At 39.6% G+C, this 18,712-nt stretch overlaps 1 protein-coding gene across 1 annotated transcript; it reads right to left on the reverse strand.

Annotated features, from left to right (window-relative positions):
* Positions 1-2,966: 2,966 nt before the first annotated feature.
* On the reverse strand, positions 2,967-16,455 carry LOC118565142 (H-2 class I histocompatibility antigen, Q9 alpha chain-like). The gene is made up of 6 exons (XM_036144827.1): positions 16,359-16,455; positions 10,203-10,463; positions 6,684-6,962; positions 6,145-6,447; positions 5,578-5,691; positions 2,967-3,100 (listed from the first exon to the last, which is right to left on the reverse strand). The coding sequence occupies exons 1-6, from the start codon at positions 16,408-16,410 to the stop codon at positions 2,967-2,969; spliced, it is 1,143 nt and encodes a 380-aa protein (XP_036000720.1). The 5' UTR covers positions 16,411-16,455.
* Positions 16,456-18,712: the final 2,257 nt, after the last annotated feature.

The following is an 18,712-nucleotide window of genomic DNA, read 5'->3' on the forward strand; positions in this document are numbered from 1 at the left end:
CTTGCTCAGTGACCCACATTGACAGACTGAGTTTTAAACCAACAACCTTTGCAGCTCCCTAACCACAAGGCCACTTAATGTTATTGTTAATAAAGTGTGGAGGATAGCTGCGTTGTTAATACTTGTAATAATAATATTTAATACTATGTCCCATATTTTTTTAAAGTTTTTACTTGAATATTTTACTGTAGTATCCTTTCCTTCATACCCTGATAATATTAGTTAGCTTATTTGGATATTTTTTCTATCTTTGTTCATCCACCGTATTTCTTTGTTTTATGAATTGTCTATAAAGTGTATTTTTCTTCTACAGGCATTTTGTAATCCTTTTATGATTTATGGTCTATCCATACTTTTTTTACTATTTATTTTTATTTTACAATATTACTTAAATGGTCTGGTTTATCATACAATGATATGAACACTCTCAAAAATGACCCACAAAAAAAATGACTCACATGCATGATAAACATCATGTTCTTTGTAAACAGATTTCCAATTTTGTGCCAACAAGTCCCTCCTAAATGCATTCATGGTTTCCTTTGTTCTCACTCTTTGATATTTAAGACATTTATTTTGTGGTTTCTTTTTGTAAGTGAGGTCATAAACTGTAAAAAACTGCTAGGTGGTCACTGATGTTGTTGATTAATTTTCCGTTTACTATATATTGTTTTCAATTTTATTGGTAAGATAAGATAGGCTTTATTGATCTCATATGTAATCAATCAGAGTGACACAGTGGGTGTAATTATACTGTGTCTGGTAATTTGTGGAGCACATGTAAGCATTTTCTGAAAATAATAGATGTAGTCGGTGCAGAAAAGTACAGGAATTGGTTCTGGCAGCTTGTCTTTATAGATTTTAGTTGTGCATTCTAATAAGTTGCCAACACGACCATGCTTTTAACCACCTTGTACTTTAATGATTTTATCCACAAACACAGATACAGATGTTTCCACCACCTACTCTAGTCCACCCATCAGAATCCATATCATCCTCATTAGCTCCTACCTTTGGTTCCATTTTGAACCCTTCACAAACCAGTTTATGCCAGTAACCACTCGTCCAAAATCCAGATCTGAGAACCGAGAATGTGAGCATCTTTGCCACAAATATCACTTAAAACTGGGTTAAGCAACCTTGGAAAGGTTTGATAATGAAAGTTAAAGTAAAGTTTTATTTATTTTCTGCTGTTAGACCAAGCTTTAGGGAACAATGGAATCTGGTTAAATTTGGGGGGGGGGGTCTTTTTCTGTTCAGAACTGAAGACACATTTAAATAAAATCAAACCAAACACAAAATACATGTCTGGTTTTACTGTAAAAAAATATATTTTATTTTCTATTGGTTGAGAAAAAAACTGAAAATAAGTTACAGAAGATAAAAAAATGTTTTTACTGCTTCTCTTTTAAAAAAGGGATTTTTAGGAAAAATATATAATTTCTCATTTCTTTTCAGTTCAGATGTAGTAAACATTATTAACAGTGAACTGGTGTTAGCAGATATAAGTAGAATTTGTCCACATAAGCAGAGTTATAGAGCTTTCCAGTCTCTGTTTTCTTCCCGTTTCTCTCTTCTTCCTATTTTGGCTCATCACTCCCTGATGTTTGTCCTCAGGTTGTCCTTGTGAGTTTCTAAGCGGCTGAGATCTGCACACAGCTTTGGACCATAACCAAGCCAAGGAGCAATGACCAAAGATCACTGCTGACAAAGGAACACACCAGAAACACTGATGCATAAAACACAGATGAGATTGTAGACAGTGGAGATTAAAGTTTTATACATAACAGTAGCAGCAGATGCAAAATAAACTCTCTGTCTTCTCTGCAGGAACTTTATAATCTCAGTCGAAAGGAAGAATTTGAAGTTTTTACTGTTTAGCTCAGGAGAAGTATCCTTTCTGAACAAATGTCAATCAGCTAGTCATGACTCCTCCTTGCCTGCCCTGATCTTCACATCATCACCAGTTTATCTGCTCCCCTTGTGTAGTTTTGTGAAGACAAGTCTGAACTTGTTTTTGATCTGTTTCAGCTGCTCTCACCCTCTATTCTGTTTCTCGTGCTTTTTACACTCAGCTACAAATCTGCCTCTAGTAGGATTTTGTGATCACACCAACATTTTATTCTTGAAGTTGTTAAATGTTTTTTTTGTTTTTTTGCCCAGGGGAACATGGGAATGTGGGATGGGAACGCAATAATTGGACCTTTACATTTCCAAACCCAAATCAACTAATGGCAGTGTCTCCTGTAATGTCCAAAAAGTATTTTAACCTTCCACACTGATCTATAGAAAACCTAATTAACAGCAGGATGGTTGATCTCTGATGATCAAACACTTTTCAATTTACCCACAAATCTGTAATTCAAATAGAATAATAGCTGATAGAAAAATGAAATCAGCTGTTTACATGTTATTTAAAAAAGAAACTATCTCCGTAGTTTACACTCTGCCTTGTATACTCCCCCTCATACAGCCTGCATGTCTTGGCTGCCAGATCAATAATACCAATAATTAATTAATTCAGGTTAAAAATTAACAAATTATCTAAAAAAAAAAAAAAAATTAAGCACACATCTTCTGGTCTGCACACTTGTTTTAGAAAGTTTCTTCTTCAAGAGTTTTCTCTGATTTTCTCTTCCTCCTGTTATGATTGTATTGCTGATCAACAAACAGGTTGTTAGTTTGAGCTGGAATGAAGCTAAACAAGCAAGACCTTTGATACAACTTTTATTTTTTACATCCAAGATAAAAAATATACTAATGTTATTAATGAAATATTAACACCCACATACACCATCCATCAATTTTCTGACCCGCTTAATCCCTCATGGGGTTGCTGGTGCCTATCTCCAGTGTTCACTGCGTACACCAACAAATATCATATAATCACATACACATTCTTTTCAAACCAATCCATTAAAATATATTTCAAGTAAAAAAAAAGCAAGTTATGCTAATTAGTTCCTCTAAATTATCCTTAACCGTGAGGGTGGGTAGAGCCCAGCAGTGTCCAGGTCCAGTCCTCCAGGGTTACTGTCCTGCAGCTTCTCCACCCGAATCAAATGGCTGAGTTCCCTCATCAGCATCCAGTCCTTCAGCTCTGCAGAGGAGCGGTAACCAGACATTAATCTGAATCGGGTGTGTTGGAGAATGGAGGCATATAAAAGCTGCAAGATAGTAACTGGTAGACTGGAGTTGTGCCCGCCTGATAGAGACAATGAACAAAGAGATTAAAAAGGTAAACACATAGTTCTGGTCACTGTGGACAAACGGCGGTTATTTTTTCCGTGGTAAGCTAGCAAGCAGAAATACTGACAATATTACCATAATATTATCATGAAGATAATATTGTACAATTGTGCTACTCTGTGGAGCAGAATGGGGAAAAATGCTTAACTACAGGCTCAATAACCACAAAAAACAACAATAAATGTGGTTTTAATGAGTGATTTCTGATTTTTATATTAGGCTATATAGTACAAAATAAAATGAAACAATGTAATAGCCAGAAAGAAAAGTAACACCGCACCAAAACCAAGGCATTATTTACATTCAATACCAGCAAAATGATATTTTAAGAAAACCTCAAAAAGTACCCTCAAAACGTACCACAAAAATAATTTATCTCAAAAGGTAAATTATTTAAAAAGTAATTTAAAAAGAATAACTTTATGGATATTTCTTATATGGAGAACCATTTGCTAACAACACATGTTGCAACTGCAAGTGTTAAATTTTATCATCCAGGTTATAAACCTCAAACCTTACATGGTAAATATCTGCTGGCTCAGCAGAAGAACCGCATCTAGTCTATTCTGCTATTATAGGACAAATAATTTTCTTTAATATTGAACTTTGGTAGGATTCAAATAAATAAAATTTAAAAAGCTATGTAAATTGGGTCATTTTCCAAACCTCTTACAGACAGAAATAACATTTAAGAAGAAAACCCAAACAATATGAAATAGTTCATTGAAGATGTTCCTCTGAACCTTAATTTACATGCAGACTCAGGAGGACACCGATGACTTCAGATCTTTGGTGTTCAGAGTCTTCATTCGTTAATTGTCACATTACTGTTGAGACATTTAAAAAGGCAGAAATATTATTTATATAATGTTTCTATGTACCTACAATGTTTAAGTCATGCCTACAAGGCACTGATAGAAAACAAGTTATAAGAATGAGACCTTACCGTTACAGCAATGGTTTGTCTGTTGAGGCACTGGCTTTGCTATCGTCTGATTCTTTACTGGTTAAAGATGAGGAACTGTCTTCACGATCCTCTGAGCGAGGTGTCACAGTCTTGGTGTCTTGAATATCTAGGAAAAAAAGTGAATTTTCAGAAACAAATACCCTTTAGGAGGTTTTAGTATGATTTAATAAAAGCCTTGAGCTGGGTGCAGCAGGAGTGATGAGGAGACATAACGAGCAAAGCTTCTTTTAATAATTACCTCAAACCTTACAAGCTTAAGGAGGCAACAACAGGACGACTACAACAGGGTAACAGAGAATCCAGCAATGGAGAAACAGAAACCGGTGCCCGTACTCACAAAGATTCTCAGAGTGCTCTCAGAGAGATTTTATCTTAGTTTCAAAACTCTGGTGAAATTGTCCAGGGATGTGAATATGGGCACTGATTATTTTCCTCTTTTGCTCGACCATGTGCGCTTACAATGCTGCCATTCATAAGCCCTCCTCTCCTCATTTATTGTCAACCTCTAGTAATGAGATTATAAAAACTTATGATTAACTGTTAAGTTGCAAACATCTTAATTGAATCTTTTCTGAAGTGGTTCAGCAGCAGCAACAAATCTACAGTCCTGTAACTCCTACTGGAAAATGTAACTGGAGTTTTTAATCAATATTATATATTATCTAGTTTCCACAATGGAACAGATCCAGCAAGATTTTAGAAAACAAACCATGTGTGCTGGGCTTTACTCAATGTCCACAGGAAATAATACATGATGAGAACAAACAAAATACAAATATTATTAAATATTTTAAATACTTACAGACTGGAAGTTTACGCCCTGAAATAAACAAAATTAAAGAATTATTTGTTTGTAATATAAATTGATATCATTACTAGAGATAGAAGCATTTGAGTACTTAAATAAGCTAAAAAACTATTTAAAATAGGTATTTAGCAATTAGTTATGCTTGACAGGGACAAGATATGAGAATATAAACCCACTGTTACCTCAGTAGGTTTAGAGAATTTGAGAACAACTTCAGCAGTTTTACTGTAGTTGTTCCTCTCGAGATGAAGTTAAATAAAAATGAATTAAAATTTTAACAATAACAGTTAATGAGTTATTCTGATTTCCTGTCAAAACGTCTTTCACTATTTTACTTAGACTACAAAAAGTTCTTTTTTTTTCTGAGATGTCGCTCATTTTGCTCACTGTTTCATGACTTGGTAGTTTGGTAATTTTTTAACCAATAAAGACACAACCACTGAACTTCTGATAGGTTCACACAGCGTCAGATTATATATAGCTCTAATGTTTAAATCAGATCAATTTCTTAAGAATAAAACAGGAAAAGGAAGATAAAATATTCGTCTCTTACCATTCTTGTTCTTGTTAAGGATGACTCCAATCACACCAATGAAACAAAGGAGCGCCACAACAACAACAACACCAGCAGCAACACCAGCAATAACAGTCCACATGTTGCCATTTGCTGTTGAGAAGACAAACCAGGTCAGACTGCAGCAGAGTTACAGGTTTGTTTGTGTCTTTTATCCCAGTTTATCTGAACATCATTACCAGGTTTTAGTTTTGTTCATCTTTTACTTTTTCTGGTTTCTGTGCATAAATGTATTTCTTTTCAGTTTCTATAATTGTGAGTTGCTAATAAATGCACACAGATTTTTTTTAAAGTTTTATAAAGCTGGTAATTAAATAAATGCATTGAATGGTTGGAGTCTAACATAAACTAAAACCCTCATAATTAATAAAGTTGAAAGTTTTTATTGACACTATCAACAAAATTAAGTCCAAACAACTGGAGCAAATTGTAATAGCAGAAAATGACATTTTAATTTTATATAAGCTTTTATAATCATCCCAAGTAAAAATGCTTGTCAGCCAATCTGTGAAAGACAAACAGAACAGACCGAACAATGATACTTACATTCATTGCTCCTGATTCCTCTTTTCTCCAGTCTATGGATGATGTCTTCTTTGACTCCAGAGAACAAAAACACACATTCATACTTGTTCCAGTCTTCAGGTGCAACAGATGACAGATCGATGTCAGCGCTCATCTGGAAGGTCCCATCATTGTTAGGGAGGATCTCTCCTTTGAACACACCATCATAAACCTCCTCTCCATCTTTCCTCCAGAACATCTCTGCTCTGTGGGGGTAGAAACCTGTAGCGTGGCAGCTGACTGGAGACGAGGAAGACTTCTGGAGGAAGGAGACTGATGGAAGATCTGCAGATAGAGATATGAGAAGTTCAAATACAAACTGGTTATAATGATTTGTGTCTAATAAAAAAGTAAATAACTTGAAATGTTTCAGAGGTGGAGACCAGCCTCAGATACACAAACTGAACTGAGTAATTTGGTCAACAATGTGGTGAAAAAATCAGTGTTTAGACAAGTGTTAAAAAATTACCTCTGGGTAATTCTCTCTATACAAAGAAAAATCTGAATATGTGATTTAATACCTGTTCTCATCAGAGAGCTCCTCCCATAGTCAACATACTTCTTCAGCCATGCAGGACAAATCTGGTTGAAGTAGTTGTTGTCAGAGGCCAGCATATGTCTGTAATTGTTCCATCTGGTTTTAGTCATTTCAGCCTGTTGTTTTGCAGCGATCCATGTGTTTTCCTTCATGTCCATCATTAGGAGGTCTTCTCCATCGTAGCCATACTGGAAATAGCCAGTAACCTCCTTGGTCTCATCATCCCACTCACAGCCGTACATTTGCTTGAAAATGCGAACACCTAAAGACAAAGAATGCAGAAAACTAAACTGAGATTTTGTTTTTGAATCTTTTAACATCGTTTTTCATTAATAAACACAAAACAGCCTTTCAAACGACACAGACATCTTAAAGAGAAAGAGAAACGGCAGACAAAAAGTTAGGTTATTTATCATCATCCATAGAAACCTTCATCATGAACAGATTTACTGTCTGCAGTTTATCTCCCCTGATTAAAGGTAGTTTAACTTAAAATGACTCTGATGAACATTGTGGACTTTTGAATATTTTGATCTCATCATTTATGTATGAACTTAGTTTCACATCATGTGGATCTGCAGACAGCTGGTTGACCAGCCTGATGGGAGACGTTAGCGACCACGGAGAGGTTCTGTTCTCTGAAGGACCGTTCAGGTCCAGGTTCTCATTCTGCAGCTTCAGCTTCTAGTCTCTATTCTCCAGCAGTAGCTCTGATCTTTCTGCTCGGTCAGCTCCTCTCAGTCAGGAACCTTTCAGCTGATCTTCACTCGCTACATCTGTGTGTTTCTCCTCCTTCAGTTTGTTTCTGTCTATCCAGCCGTGGATCTTTCTTTCTGTTCTGCTCCTGCTCTTCTGGACCGTCACAGCTCCAAACCTTGGTGGTCTCCTTTCAGAGCGGCAGCTTTCTCAGCCTCCGCCCTGATTCCACATCATCTCTCCTCTCTTTGAGCCTCTGGGCGTAACGACGCCTGCTGAAGGCTGAGGGTGAAGCTGTTCTCTGAGGAGATGTTTCATGTTGGTGTGAGCAGACCCAGCCAGGTCTGGACTCCTGCTTGACCTTTAACCCACGACTAGCAGGCTGCAGCCAGCAGGAAAAAGCTCTTTGATTTATTTCCTGTAACTCCAGATTCTGAGGATTGCTGCAGCCCTTTAAGCTCCTCACTGGTTCCTGAATGACTGTAGAAACAAAACCATCTGGGAACCAGGGGTCTGGTCCCAGCAGCATTTATTCTCAGTGATACTGGTTGAGGCGGTTAAAGGGGAGGGGTCATTGTTTCTTCAGTGGGGCTCTGTGAGCGAGGGATAAACATGGTGGGAAATGCATAAATCCAGATTAACGGCTCCTTTTAACGAGGGAAGAGGAGGAATGAGGCGTCTGGACTGAAGCCCCAAACGTTACCAGACCCTAAAATCTCCTCTTAGAAATACGCTCCGACGTCACTGAGACTAAACTGACTCTGTGGACCTGAATTCAGGAGCAAGGTGAGGTGACGGCCCTAGAACCCCCCCCCCCCCACCTCTAGAAGAACCCGGCGCCGCTGGCCTCTTGGGTTTCTCTGCTCTCCCTAAGAGGAACGTCCCGTTTGGCTCCCATCATGAAAATCTCCATCAGCACCATCACACGCTGACGGTTCCTCAACAAACGTGAAGCTTCCAGCTTCTCCTTCATTTAGGTTAAAACGTCTCTGAGGTTCTGGACTTTCTCTGTTTGCCTCCAGTTTACTGGGAGAACATGAGGCTGTTCTCACGTTAGGAACAAGATTCATTTATGTTTGAATCTGTTACATTTTATTTTAAGATGACCTAAAGTGATATATTATATTCTTTTAGTTAAGTCCTTTGATTGGGTGGATTCTGGTACCAGGTGGGTGGGTTCAGGTCCATCCAGAACTTCCCCACATGTGGGGAAGATGACGGAGCTTCATGTGACCCACAGGACCAGGACCAGAACCAGAACCAGGACTAGAACCAGAACCAGGACCAGAACCAGGCTGACCAAGATTCTGGACCAGCAGACCCACATCAGACCCAATCCTTCCTTTAAAATCACAACAACTGAAGCTTCACAGAACCTTCATCACTTCAGGAACCTCCTCTTCTTCAGAGACTCTACAGCAGGAGGTCCAACATAAGACCTGAGAGCCTCTTGGACCCCTGGATGATGCTGAGTGGCTCCTGACTGGGATTCAAGAACGATGCTGATTAGTCCCTTCAGCGGCGGATGATGCTGATGGAGACTTTATTATTAATTAAGGAAAAATCTGCTTTTATTTACTTTAGTCACTGTTTATGGAGACACTGTGTGGCCTTCAGTAGAAACTAAATTCTTTTTCTGAATAAATCAAGTTATAAAAGATCTTCAAGTGTCTAAAAGCTGTAAAAAACCTGTAACATTGTATTGTTTTCTGTTTCCAGTTTTATCAGTTTAAACTGAATGAAGAAAAGATCGACCCTCTTCTAATGTTTTTCTGCAGCTTCAGCTTCTAGTCTCTGTTCTCCAGCAGTAGCTCTGATCTTTCTGCTCGGTCAGCTCCTCTCAGTCAGGAACCTTTCAGCTGATCTTCATCTGTGTTTGCAGCAACAATTAACCTGATGACTCTGTGATAAAATCTGTTCCTGATCAATCTGAGCTTCTTAAACCTAACACCAAGTCTTTTATTTTTCCAACATGTTCAGCCACATTATGTTAGCTGTGTCTCTTAATTATATTACTTTTTATTGGGAAATTTAAAATATTGTTTCCATGTACAGAACGTTGCTCTGTGGACCTCAGGACAGACAGATTGCTCACAATGTTCTGTTAACATTAATTAATAAAGTTTAGCTTCAAGGTTTTCCAGCAAACTGAAGCAGAAATTAATCATGAGTGGAAATCCTCCATCTTTACACATCAGAGTGATTATCTAATAAATCAGAGAAATACAGTATTGACAGATAATTAAACTCTAAACTACTAAAATCATCACCAGGCTATAATAATTAATATCTGTAAACAATAAAGATGCCCAGTTTACAGTATATTTATGTTAATTTTTACAACAATAAAATTGTTTGGAACAATATTTAACAAAATCACAAACTGTGTTTATTATTTTATGTACCAGTGACTGTTAGGCAAGAGTCCCTTTTCAAGTCGATTCTACAAAATATTATATTATGTTTATTGTGATACATTATCTCCTTATCAAAGTTGTTGCTGCAACATTTAGTACAGATTTGAAAACTAAAAAAAGAGCTAAAATATGAAACAAGAACTTCATTACAAATATTTAATAATTGTATAAATTCTGTAATTGATTAACTCAGAATTTTTAGGTTCATAAAGAGAGAGTCACCTTAAATAAAGTTAATTTAACTTTAGCAATTGTTTTATTTTATATTTATTCATGGCTAAAAAACTGTTAAGTGGAGTCTCTCCATTGTCTCTTTCTTGTTGGTGTGTTTCTGTGTCATACTTCCTATAAACAACAAAAGATCAATAAATTGTGAGAAACAGACAAACCTCCAGTTTGGTTGAAGCGTGACTTTGCTATTTCAATGTTGGCTTTGAAGCTCTGCTGGTAACTATGAAGGATGTCAGTCTCGCTCTCCCAGTAGTCATCATCAGAGATCTCCTTCATCCATTCCGTTGTGGGCTCACATCTCTGGGTGTTGCTGTCATAGTGAAAAATCTGAACATCATCAACCAAACCAACAGCCACAAACTCTGGGAAGTTTTGGACGTTAGACGATCCCGTGTAGAAATACTTCAGGGAGTGGGTCACTGGAAAAAAGACAAGATTGTGATTTTAGATGAGAAAATAAAACCAAAATAATTTTATTCATATAATTTTATTTTATTTTATTGGCATATATCATTTTATTGGCATACTTGTTGCCCCCCATCTCGGTGCCTGCACGTTGGGGTTTTCCCCGGTGAACGAGAGGGTGGCCTCCCTCCGCATCCGTGTGGGGGGACGGGTTCTGACTGTTGTTTGCGCTTATGCGCCAAACAGCAGTTCAGATTACCCACCCTTTTTGGAGTCCTTGGAAGGGGTACTGGAGAGTGCCCCTCCTGGGGACTCCCTCGTTTTGCTGGGGGACTTCAACGCTCACGTGGGCGATGACAGTGGGACCTGGAGGGGCGTGGTTGGGAGGAATGGCCCACCTGATCTGAACCCGAGTGGTGTTTTGTTGTTGGACTTCTGTGCTCGTCATGGATTGTCCATCACAAACACCATGTTCAAGCATAAGGGTGTCCATATGTGCTCTTGGCACCAGGACACCCTAGGTCGCAGTTCAATGATCGACTTTGTTGTCGTTTCATCTGACCTGCGGCCGCATGTCTTGGACACTCGGGTGAAGAGAGGGGCGGAGCTCTCCACCGACCACTACCTGGTGGTGAGTTGGCTCCGATGGCGGGGGAGGAAGCCGGTCAGACCTGGCAGGCCCAAACGTACTGTGAGGGTTAGCTGGGAACGTCTGGCGGAGTCCCCTGTGAGGCGGAGCTTTAACTCCCACCTCCGGGAGAACTTTAAACACGTCCCGAGGGAGGCGGGGGACATTGAGTCTGAATGGACCATGTTCCACGCCTCTATTGCTGAGGCGGCTAGTCGGAGCTGTGGCCGCAAGGTTGTCGGTGCATGTCGTGGCGGCAACCCTCGAACCCGCTGGTGGACACCAGCGGTGAGGGAAGCCGTCAAGCTGAAGAAGGAGTCCTACCGGGCTTTTTTGGCCTGTGGGACTCCGGAAGCAGCTGATGTGTACCGGCAGTCGAAGCGGCAGGCGGCTCGGCTGGTCGCCGAGGCAAAAACTCGGGCGTGGGAAGAGTTCGGAGAGGCCATGGAGAAAGACTTCCGTACGGCTTCGAAGCGATTCTGGTCCACCATCCGGCGTCTCGGGAGGGGGAAGCAGTGCAGTACCAACACTGTTTACAGTGGGGGTGGTGTGCTGCTGACCTCGACCCGGGACGTCGTGCGTCGGTGGGCGGAATACTTCGAAGACCTCCTTAATCCCACCAACACGTCTTCCATTGAGGAAGCAGAGCCTGAGGACTCTGGGTCGGGTTCTCCCATCTCTGGTGCTGAGGTTGCCGAGGTTGTTAAAAAGCTCCTCGGTGGCAAGGCTCCGGGGGTGGATGAGATTCGCCCTGAGTACCTTAAGGCTCTGGATGTTGTGGGGCTGTGTTGGTTAACGCGGCTCTGCAACATTGCGTGGACATCGGGGGCAGTTCCCCTGGATTGGCAGACTGGGGTGGTGGTCCCCCTATTTAAAAAGGGGGACCGGAGGGTGTGTTCCAACTACAGAGGAATCACACTCTTAAGCCTCCCTGGTAAGGTCTATTCAGGGGTTCTGGAAAGGAGGGTCCGTCGGATAGTCGAATCTCGGATTCAGGAAGAGCAGTGTGGTTTTCGTCCTGGCCGTGGAACACTGGACCAGCTCTACACCCTCAGCAGGATTCTTGAGGGGGCATGGGAGTTTGCCCAACCAGTCTACATGTGCTTTGTGGATCTGGAGAAGGCATTCGACCGTGTCCCCCGGGGGATCCTGTGGGGGGTACTCCGGGAGTATGGAGTACCGGACCCTTTAATAAGGGCTGTCAGGTCTCTGTACGACCGGTGTCAGAGTCTGGTCCGCATTGCCGGCAGTAAGTCGGACTCGTTTCCGGTGAGAGTTGGACTCCGCCAAGGCTGCCCTTTGTCACCGATTCTGTTCATAACTTTTATGGACAGAATTTCTAGGCGCAGCCAAGGTGTTGAGGGGATCCGCTTTGGTGGCCTTAGGATTGCGTCTCTGCTATTCGCGGATGACGTGGTCCTATTGGCTTCATCAGGGCGTGATCTACAGCTCTCACTGGAGCGGTTCGCAGCCGAGTGCGAAGCGGCCGGGATGAAAATCAGTGCCTCCAAATCCGAGACCATGGTCTTGAACCGGAAAAGGGTAGAGTGCCTTCTCCGGGTTGGGGAGGATGTCCTGCCCCTAGTGGAGGAGTTCAAGTATCTTGGGGTCTTGTTCACGAATGAGGGGAAGATGGAGCGGGAGATCGACAGGCGGATTGGTGCAGCGTCTGCTGTGAAGCGGGCGCTGTACCGATCCGTTGTGGTGAAGAGAGAGCTGAGCCAAAAGGCGAAGCTCTCGATTTACCGGTCGATCTACGTTCCTACCCTCATCTATGGTCACGAGCTTTGGGTCGTGACCGAAAGAACGAGATCCCGGATACAAGCGGCTGAAATGAGTTTTCTCCGTAGTGTGTCTGGGCTCTCCCTTAGAGATAGGGTGAGGAGCTCAGTCATCCGGGGAGGACTCAGAGTAGAGCCGCTGCTCCTCCACGTCGAGAGGAGCCAGTTGAGGTGGCTCGGGCATCTGGTCAGGATGCCTCCTGGACGCCTCCCTGGAGAGGTGTTCCGGGCACGTCCCACCGGGAGGAGACCCAGGGGAAGACCCAGGACACGCTGGAGGGACTATGTCTCCCGGCTGGCCTGGGAACGCCTTGGGATTCCTCCTGAGGAGCTGGCCCAAGTGGCTGGGGAGAGGGACGTCTGGGCCTCCCTACTGAAGCTGCTCCCCCCGCGACCCGACCCCGGATAAGCGGAAGACAACGGACGGACGGACGGACGGACGGATAATTTTATTCACCCCTTCACCTTTTTTGTGTACAAGCACAATGAATCACAACATAAAAATAACAGTTACAATATCTATCTATCTATCTATCTATATAAATATATATATATATATATATATATATATATATATATATATATATATATATATATATATATATATATATATATATATATATATATATATATATATAAAACTTCAATCTGCATAAAAAAAATCCTCTAGAAAATGTTGGTTCTTTAAGATTTCTATAGAATGTAATCATTTGATATAAAATATTATACAAATTAATATTTTTACATTCAGTTTATATTTAGTGTCAACTTTTTATTTTACTTCTTTATGAGGCTTGATATCCACTTCCTGAGCAACACATTTACCCATTTGTTATATTTTAATAACTTAAGAAAATAGTTGTTTCTTAACGGCTTTAAAAATAGACATTAGACAAACAACAATTTTTTTTAAAGTTGTGTTTATTTAATGATTTCCTTTTTTTTAAATGTTGCTGAACACATTCTATTATGTTATATAAAATAATATAATTGCTCACTGACCTCAACTCCATAAACATTTCAGACTCTAAAAGTCCACTTTGACTCTAATTAGAGATCTATTATATTTTCATTTTTTGTAAAGAATGTTTTTTATAAGAGAGTATATAGAGACAAACTTCATGCAATAACCTTTTTAATATATAATAATTTTGGGTACTATGATTTAAAATAATCAGATGTTCTTTATATATAAAACTAAAGCAATAAATTAGACAGGTTAACAATATTATTTCCACTCAGCAAAGAATAAACACTAAAAAACAGTACAATAATGTCAAAATCAATTTGGTTTTAAAATACATTTTCGTTTGAATAATGAGTTATATAAAAATTAAGTTAAAATATACTGGCTTCAGTTGATATTATTAAAAGCAATGTCATGATCATGGTTTTTATGACAGCTTTCAGCATCTTACTGAAGCAACAATCAGGTCCAACTGCTGAAGATTAAAACTGCTGGAAGATAAAACGGCATAGATCGGGCTTTTATCCTTTATTAACGACCTAAATAGATTATGAGGTAAAAACTGTACGGACATTATTTCAAATAATCATTGCTAAATTTCCATCCATCCATTTTCCAAACCGCTTAATCCCTCATGGGGTCGCGGGGGTTGCTGGTGCCTATCTCCAGCGTTCATTGCTAAATTTAAAAATAAAAATGTACATTGGCATCATTTTAATTGGACATGACCCAAGAGTGTTTGGTGAAACCATAACTAAGATAATCTACAGTGATAAAATATAGTTTGACATATTTATTTGGAACAGTGTCGTTCTTCCATGTTCAAATATGTCTGCCTTTTTATGTTTACTACAGAGGAAATAACAGAAAGACAAACTGTGTAGTTTATTTTTGTGGCAAAATATTGGATGTTACATAATTTCCTGAAATATATTTATTTACAGAATCAACTAATTTCATGTTAGGGATGGATTTGAAAACTGCAAAATAACACAGGTTATTTAAATAATATAGTTGTTTTTATCCTCAGCGAACACCTACATTGACAGTAAACACAAGGAATATGATAACTCCCCCCTTTAGTGGCTGATACTTTTATTTGCTGCTTTTAGATATAAAATCCCTATTAGAGCCATATTATATTATGTACAAATTCTGGTATTTCAATGATAACTAAAATACCAGAATTTGATAAAAATTGATAAATCTATTATTTGTCAATTTATTTAAAACAAAAAAATGACAACAACAATTTCAAAGTACAAAATTCAGGCAGAAAAAACACTTTTCTACACAATGTTGTTCAACATAAAACTGCTAAATGGCCTGTACTTGAATAAAGTTTTATCAAGTCCAGCGACCCCAGAGGTCTTTACACTCCAGTCAGCCTTTCACACCATGTAGGTGTTAATGTATACACAGTAAGTTAGGATACAGCAGCCAGACATTTTACTTTAGTGTAGCAATACTTCATAGTATTTACTCATGTAAAAGCAAGAAGTACAATGCAGTAAAACTACTCCTAGAAGTACATTTTGTTCAAAAAGTAACTCAAATAAAGTTAACTGAGGAAATGTAACCAGTTACCACGCACATCTGAGGAGGAATTGCTTCACATGGGCTCTGTGTCACTTAAGTAAAGCTAGAAAGATATTCACAGATTCGGCTCTTCCGGATCAATAACTCATCGGCGGATGATTTCTTCTACAAAACAGACACCTCTCTGTAACCACAGTAAGGCAGACAGTGAGCTACAACCGTAGTTTCCTCAAAACGAGTCTCCCACCGCGCTGGGTGGCAAATGGCACCTCTATTTTATTATTAGAATAAGTATAAAATGAGCAATAACAATTTGTCATTTGATAACAATCCAATGACCAGCGGGCTCTGTATTGGGTCCAATGTAATTCTCCCTGCGCGATGGGAGACTCGTTTTGAGGAAACTACGGTTGTAGCTCACTGTCTGCCTTACTGTGGTTACAGAGAGGTGTCTGTTTTGTAGAAGAAATCATCCGTCGATGAGTTATTGATCCGGAAAAGCCGAATCTGTGAATATCTTTCTAACTTTACTGTGTTATTTCAAGAGAACTGAACTTCGCACTCCACCCGATCCGGACCAGGTACATTGTTATCTGCGCCGTATGCCCAACGTAAGAAAGACTGTTTAGTGAAATAAAATTATAAAATAATCTACGGTTAATAAAGTTTTATTTGATTTATTTCTTAGAAGCAGTGCTTTTACTCCGTGTTCAAAGGTTTCTCCCTTTTCTTCCTTTTCCATTTCCGTGTTTACAGTAAGTAACAGAAAGAGGAAGACAAATAGTTTAGATTAACTTTGTACTAAAATGCTGAACGTTACGCGATTTGCTAAATTCTATTTATTTAAGAATTAACACTTTAAATGTTAAGGATTGATTTGAAAACTTTGTTTGCTTTATTATGCCACCTAACCAAGGGTACGTATGTAGACTAAAATCATTTGTTACATGTGAAGAAAACAGTTAAAGATAAAAAAATATATATATTAACTTACCCGCAGCAGTACTGTATATTCTAATGAGAAGCAAAAATATACATTTTAACATCTTGAAGCCTACTTCATCACAGCCATAAACCTGACTGGTCTTCCGACTCGTTCATCTCATTTGGCTCACCCAAGAGGTAAAATGGCTGTTAATATGGAAACAAGCCAATGGCCGTTTCTCAATTCACGAGAACGCGAGTCCGTACTCGCGTTCTCGTGAAGTCTGTTCTCGGTAAGAACACAGGAAGATCGGACTTGACGAGAACGCGAGCACGCAGCACGTATTGTGCATTGGAACAGAAGTATACTCGTGACGTCATCACACCCACAGCGCTTGAGCATTCCTTTAACGTTCAAAACTATTTATACACTACACCATCATATCTTATTGAAAACGTTTTTTATTTAAATTAATTTCTAAAAAAGTATAAAAAATATCTAAAATAATTACAGAACTGTGGGTATAAAACAAGCAACAGCGGGAATTTCTTTGTGGGGAGTTGTAATTGTTGTAGTTGCAGAGGCGATTGAATCTTCTTTAAAAATCAGCACTTTGTAGAAGCAAAATGAGCGATACGAGCAATATTGCTGTTGCTTCGGTTGTTGGTCAGCTTTACCAGCAGGCTGAAGAGGAGGTGATGCAGTTGAGGAGGAAAATCTGAGCAAGGAGAAGATTGATGCGGCAGAGGAGGCTCAGAAGGCAGGCTTTGCTCGCCCATCTATTGCCAACTGGTAGGCATAAGACTGACAGCCTATTTCCTACTTTTATCTTTAAAAAAAAACCCATTGATGATGATATTAAAAACGTGATCAGGTTGAAATTGTGACTATTTTTCCTATATTAATAAAAATGAAGACCCAGTTTTAACATTAATAACAGTAGGGTTAAGCTACTTTATTGCACCTCCTAACCTTCACAGCATTGATCATTAAGAAAGAAAAAAAAAAAACATTTTTATGTCTGTCCACCTTTACAGTGATTAATCTATAAATTATGTGCAGTTAGTTCAGCCCATTTTTTCAGTGAAATGGTAAAAATACCAGAGAAGGGAAGCCATTTGTTACATTTACTATACTTGACTAGTTTTACAACACTATACATTTTATCTTTTCTTTCTTGAGAACTATAATAATCTGCATGTTAAACAGGTATAGTTTTATGCATAGAAAACGTGACAAAAAACAATTAACATTTGGCATTTTTTATTTACAGGAAGAAACAGAAACAAAATATGTGAGGATAAACACATCTGTGCCAATCCTCCAAATATTTTTTAATGAAGGGGACCTGAAACCAGCCTTCAGGCTAAACAGGTCCACCATCGTCCTCCTCCTTCAGCTGCTGCCCATCCAGAAGGTCCATGGATGGCCACAGGAGATAGAGGTGCTGGTGACCCTCTGCTGGCTGGCCTGTGGTACATCCTATAGGGAAACAGCTTGCCAGCAAGATCTCTTACCTTCTTGTCCTTAAATAGAGCTAGCAATGACACACAATTGATACATAGATTATATAAATTGGATAGAAGATTAAGACAGATCAGCATATTACCTAAATTACAAGTTAATTTTATATTTGGTACAGGTCAAGTGGAGGCACGCTACAACAGACACCACGCCAAGGCTGATAAACATCACTGAGCGTGTCTTTGGTGATCTGAAGACACGGTGGCGTTTCATCTTCTTCAGGGTGCTGGAGGTCTGCCTGACGTTTGCCCCAAAAGTAATCGCCCTCTGCTGCATCCTCCACAATATTAGTATAGAGGCTAATATTAGTATAGAACCTCTCTCAGCCATGTTTTAATTTGAGTGTGCAGTGTGCAGAGGGTTTTCACCGAACACCAGGTAATGCATCTGGATTACGGCTAAACAAGGCACCATGGAGGGCATACGGGTCCATATGGTTGATCACGGAACATTTCCTCAGGTATACGTCCTTATCTGGTCGCTCTAGCCCGCTGGCGTACTTATCCATTCGCGATACGATAATACGTGTACGACAACTAGAGATAAGGAAGTGAACCACCCAATATGGCGGACCGGAAGTTGGCCAGTGACGTCAGTGAAAACCCCCTATTAGCCTGAATCATTTTACAAATTAAACGATCCAATAAATAAATAAATTGGCAGAGAGCTTAACCCCCTTATAGTAGACCCAAAGTTGCTCCTTGCCTCCCACAGATAAAAGTCACAGTGGAGATAGAGGGGCTAATTGGAGAGTCTAAGCAGAATGGATGAGAGTCCTCCCAGCCCTGGCAATGCTGTCAGCTGGCCTGCACACACATATCTATAGGGCTGCACAGTGGTGCTGTTGCCTTGCAGCAAGAAGGTTCTGGATTCGAATCGGCCTTGGTTCATTTTGCATG

The sequence above is a fragment of the Fundulus heteroclitus genome, chromosome 13 (genome assembly GCF_011125445.2).
Source record: "Fundulus heteroclitus isolate FHET01 chromosome 13, MU-UCD_Fhet_4.1, whole genome shotgun sequence".
NCBI classification, from domain to species: domain Eukaryota; kingdom Metazoa; phylum Chordata; class Actinopteri; order Cyprinodontiformes; family Fundulidae; genus Fundulus; species Fundulus heteroclitus.